The sequence below is a fragment of the Otolemur garnettii genome, unplaced genomic scaffold, assembly GCF_000181295.1.
Source record: "Otolemur garnettii isolate 467f Iridium unplaced genomic scaffold, OtoGar3 scaffold00054, whole genome shotgun sequence".
Classification (NCBI taxonomy): Eukaryota; Metazoa; Chordata; class Mammalia; order Primates; family Galagidae; genus Otolemur; species Otolemur garnettii.
In genome coordinates, this window is record NW_003852449.1 from 4,515,457 (window position 1) to 4,520,472 (window position 5,016).

Genomic DNA, 5,016 nt, shown 5'->3' on the forward strand with positions numbered 1-5,016 from the left:
AAGGCACCACAGTTAATTAACTAACCGTAGAGAACATTCCTCACTGAACAATCATCTGAAGGGACCGAAGGAGCAGAGTGAAGGGAAAATTATTTTTCAAAGAAGGTACTTACCTGTATGGTCATTCACCTTTTAACCATGATTCTTTTTAGGAAATGGTGACGGTGTTTCAAAACTTATCAGTGAAAATACAGAAGGATCCGCACAAGCACCACAGTTACCACGAAAAAAGGACAAGCGAGACTTCCCTGTAGGTATAACAGGCATTTAGTGATTAGTTATAACTAATACTGTGTTTATCATGGAAGAGATGTGGCCTCTTGTTCAAGAATTTAAATAACTGAATTTCTGTATGACCAAAGTTCTTTGTTTTTAAGCCATAGAAGGCCTTACCAGTATTAACATTATTTTTTCCACAGAAACCAGCCATCAATGGCCTTCCACCCACCCCAAAAGTACTGGTAAGGAATAATTTTATGTGAACTATCTGTCATTTTTTCTCTCTTTAGAAGCAGCAGTATATTGGCTAACAAGTATCTTAAGCCATTGAAAGTAAGGATCAAAAAAATACAAAGGTATTAGGTGCATTTGTCTATACACTGGATCAGATCATGTACCCTAATTTGAGGGTGTTAGAATTTGCAATATTCCACTGTTTATAAATACTGGCAGTTGAGTCCTCAGATTAGTTTACAAAGGCAAATTTAATCTTAATGTGATGATATGAATGTCACTGTTTTCATTCTGTGGGTTAAATATCATTCTGCCCCTGAAACCATCTTCACTTTGGACTATACACAATGAAGACACACCAGAGAAACTAACATTGATGCTTTTTCTCTGGCCCATTATGGAACTAATCTGTGAGATGGTTCAAGCAATCTATGAGTGGGATACTTTATAAATTAGACTTTTTATTCAGTAAAAGCCTAATATACAACATCATTACTGGTCTTTTTGTCACGACTATTATGGCGTTATATTGCAATTATAATTACTATTGTGTTGCTAAATAAAAATCATCCATTGTTTCACATGGATAATTGTTAGCTTAAAATAAAAAGTAGTAATTTAAAATTCCTACACTATATCATTGACCTACATAGATATTTTGGTAAGAGTTTGATGTTTTTGCCCTAAAAGAGTGAACTACAAAAGGAAAGACTATGAAACTCTTAGGAAGGGCTTAAATTATGTCAAAATGTGAATTTGAGGAGAATAAAATCACAAGTATATGTAAATACGAGTGAGTTTGACATTTCAAAATGATCTTAGCCATTGTCTAAGAGTATATACAATGTTCTGATCAAATAAGTCAACATTTCTTTCTTTATAAATTAGATGGGCGCATGTTTTTCAAAAGTTTTTGATGGCTGTCCTTTGAAAATTAATTGTGCAACATCCTGGATACATCCTGACACAAAAGGTAAAATATCTGGGTTTTATACACATCTGCAATAGAATCTTTATGTTTAAAAATCGGACTTTAGAGATTGGATAGGAACTGCAACAATCTAAGTAGGTGAAAGAGTTTTGGCTTGAAGGCATTAAAATGTTAATGGTGTATAGAAACTATTTCTGATTAAAAGAACTAAAGAGACATTGCAGCTGATTGCATCTTGGAATTTCTTTTACTATGAAAGGACAGTACTGGGATATTTACAATCTCAGCTAGTAAATCCAAAATCTTAGATTAGATAATAGTGTTATTTCGGGGTTTACTGTCTTATGGTTATGTAAGATTTTTTTTAAAAAGAAATGCATGCTGAAATATTTAGGACTAAAGCAACAACATACTCCTGACTGATCTTAAATAGTTCAGAAAACAAAAAATGTATGACTGGAAAGACAAAGAAGGATCAAGAAAACTAGTAAATGTTCACCATTTGTGGAATTTGTACAATGGGTATTCAGGAATTATTTTTACTACTATAGCTTTTCTGCAAGTCTGAAATGAGGTCAATTTGTTTTTAAAAATTTAGACCTTGTTTTTAAGATGAGGAAGCATAATATATAGAGACAAAAATTTGTAACCAAATAAATCTGGGTTCCAATCCTCGCCTGCCATTATCATGTATGTGACTTGGAAACCAAACTTGACATCTCTGATTTTCAGTGTGATCATTTGTAACCTTAATACTCCTAATACCTGCTGCAAGGAAGGAAGGATCCTGCCCGAGTGACTGTCTCATAGCAAACAGAAGTTAGGCAGTTCTGGGTTTCAGGAAATGTTTGTTTCCAAATCAACACTGTAGTAGGTCATATAATGATCCATTTTAAATGGTATTGTTAGAAAGGATAATCAAGAAAAAGGTATGTTTAATGGTACAGAAATATTTTTATTTATAACTTTTTATTTGGTATAATTTCATACTTAATAGAAAAGTTACAAAAAATGGCTCAAGAAATTCCTGTGTACTCCGAATCATTAGTAGTTTTGTTTTGCCCCATTTGTTTTACCAATCTCTATACCTGTATCATAGCATTTTCTTCTGAACACATTAAGTTGAAGACATCATAATCCTTTCCTCTACCCTTGTACTTCAAAGTATATTTCCTAGGAAAAAGAATTGTCTCTTATGTAACCATAGTATAGTTATAAAGATTAGGATGTTTATCCTTCATATACTACTATTTTTAACCCAAAGTCCATATTTAAATTTTATTAATTGCCCCAATAATGTTCTTTTAGTTTACGTCGCGTTTGGTTTCCCAGCCCAGCGTACAGTTGGAGATCACATGTGTTTTGTCCGTGTCTCTTCAGCCTCCTGTAGTCTAGCATAGTTCTTCAGCCTTTTCTGATCTTGACCTTTTTGAGTCTGCTTATTTTGTAGAATGTCCCTTAATTTGGATTTGTCTGATAAGTCTTCATGCTTAGAGCAGTGAATGCATGTTTGGTGGGAAAAGCGTAGGACTGTTGTTTTGCCCTCTCAGTGCATCGTTTAAGGAGGCAGATCATAGCAGCTCACCAGCCCCCGTGACACCAGCATGGACCGCTGGTCGTGGGAGTTGGTTAGCTTTCCCCACTGTCAGGTTACTAGTACATTTCCCTCTCTGATTACTAAGTAATTGATATGGAAATACACTGAAACTACATTTATAAATACCCTCTTCTCATTAGGCTTCCACCCACCAGGTTTAGCCTCCACTGACAGTCCATTGACATTCACAGGCAATTTCCTTTCTTTCCCATTTATTTAAGTATTTAATTAGTATGTACTTATGAATTCTTATTCAGTGAAATATAATCTATAACTGTGATTTATTTGCACTTAAACTGTTCAGAATTTTGGAGCAGGGGGAGCTTCTGGGCTGCTTGGTTTGGCCTGTCCCTGTCATTCTCTGCGCCTCCCTCGCTGTCCAGCACAGCAGAATTTCAGGCTCGGCTCCTGTGTCCTTGCCCAGAATGTGAATCAGTCTTTCCTCTAAGAAGCCCTGGTCCTGGATACCAGGTGTACTCATTTTTTTTTTCTGGAATGCCATGATTTATAATTTATATTTAATTTATAGTTGCTGTGTTCAAAAAAATATTTGAGGTGTCTTGAAAAAATATATACTTTAATGAAAAAAATCTTAAAATAAGAAAATTATGTTGAGTGGAGGGTTATATAGTAAGATAAAGTCAGAATGAGTTATTCTTAACATAGAATATATCTACTTTTTAAAATACGAATGGAATTGAGGAAAGAAGAAGGTGGCATGAATTTTAGAGAACGGTTTTACTTTAGATGGATAGGTGGCTCTCTCACTTTTACTACCATTACAACATAAAGCCATTATTTTAATGAATGATTTCAGAAAATGATAGTAAATTCTGACAATTTATATCTCAACTACTTTAGATCAGTACATTATTTTTGGAACTGAAGATGGTATTTACACACTGAATCTCAATGAACTACATGAGGCAACAATGGAGCAGGTAATTAGGATATTAACTCAAGAAGTTAGGTTGTACCTCTACCTTGCTTTTGCGTCTCTCTCTCTCTCTTACTCAGTAGACGGACTCACTTCTAACTCTCTTTGGAAGCTCTTTGTTCTTAAATAAAATTTCTCTTTGTTATACTAGAAAAAAAAATTAGTTTAGACAAATTAAAGGAAAGTATCTTAATCTTAAAAATTAATTTGTATGGGCCTTGATTTTAATTTTTATAATTTAAATATTTAAAGGGGTGAAATTGTACCCTTTACATGTTCATGTTGAAGGGTTCTGCCCCAAGGTTTTGGTAATTTACTGAAAGATAAAAAATGGTTGTTCTTCTACTACTTCAGAATGTTGGAATGTAGAGGACTGAGGGGTTAGAATAGTGACAAAGGGGCTACAATAGATAACAGATGTTAGTTATCTCCTTTCTCTTCTTTTTCTCTAGTTATTCCCACGGAAGTGTACTTGGCTATATGTCATCAATAACACTTTAATGTCATTATCAGGTATGTACGTGATGAAAAATAAACCATAAATAAGCAAAGAAATTAATTTTAATATGTAATATTTTTAAATGTTTGTAATTCTGGGTAATTGTAATGTAATTTAATAACTTTAGGACTTGTGGGCATTTCCTACCTACTTACAATAGGAAGACACTTTTGAGAAAGGAGCCTGTCTTCAGTTAGGGTAGCACTTCCCAAACCCACCCAGCATCTCCACACCAGAGGGCTAATAGGGAGATTGTCCCCTGAGGCCAGTCCCTACCTCTCAGCCACCTCTACCTTCACTATCACCACTCCTTGCTTCCTGGAACATTTGAAAAGAAAGAAGCAAAAGATCTCGCTGCTGTCTAGAGCAAGTTACTTACACCCTCTTAATCTCCATTGTCTCATCTATAAAATGAGGGTGATGGGGTTACAGTAACAGCCTCACAGGCTTGGGAGGGTTAAAGGGGACATAATCCAAACTGTTAGGAAACTGTGCAGTTTTACACAGGTGTTTGCTGGTGGAATTCATGTTTTCCTAGGTGACTTATTAACTATTCTGGACTGATGCTTTAGAGCAGTGGTTCTCAACCTTCCTAATGC

At 34.9% G+C, this 5,016-nt stretch overlaps 1 protein-coding gene across 2 annotated transcripts in view; it reads left to right on the top strand.

Annotated features, from left to right (window-relative positions):
* Window positions 1–5,016, top strand: part of MAP4K5 (mitogen-activated protein kinase kinase kinase kinase 5) — a 102,330-nt gene that overhangs the window by 77,154 nt on the left and 20,160 nt on the right. For both annotated transcript variants that reach the window (XM_023514480.1, XM_003792154.3), the window contains exons 19-23: window positions 153–250; window positions 420–461; window positions 1,342–1,426; window positions 3,843–3,922; window positions 4,371–4,431. In XM_023514480.1, coding sequence (XP_023370248.1) covers window positions 153–250; window positions 420–461; window positions 1,342–1,426; window positions 3,843–3,922; window positions 4,371–4,431 — 366 coding nt within the window. The remainder of the gene's footprint in view (window positions 1–152; window positions 251–419; window positions 462–1,341; window positions 1,427–3,842; window positions 3,923–4,370; window positions 4,432–5,016) is intronic.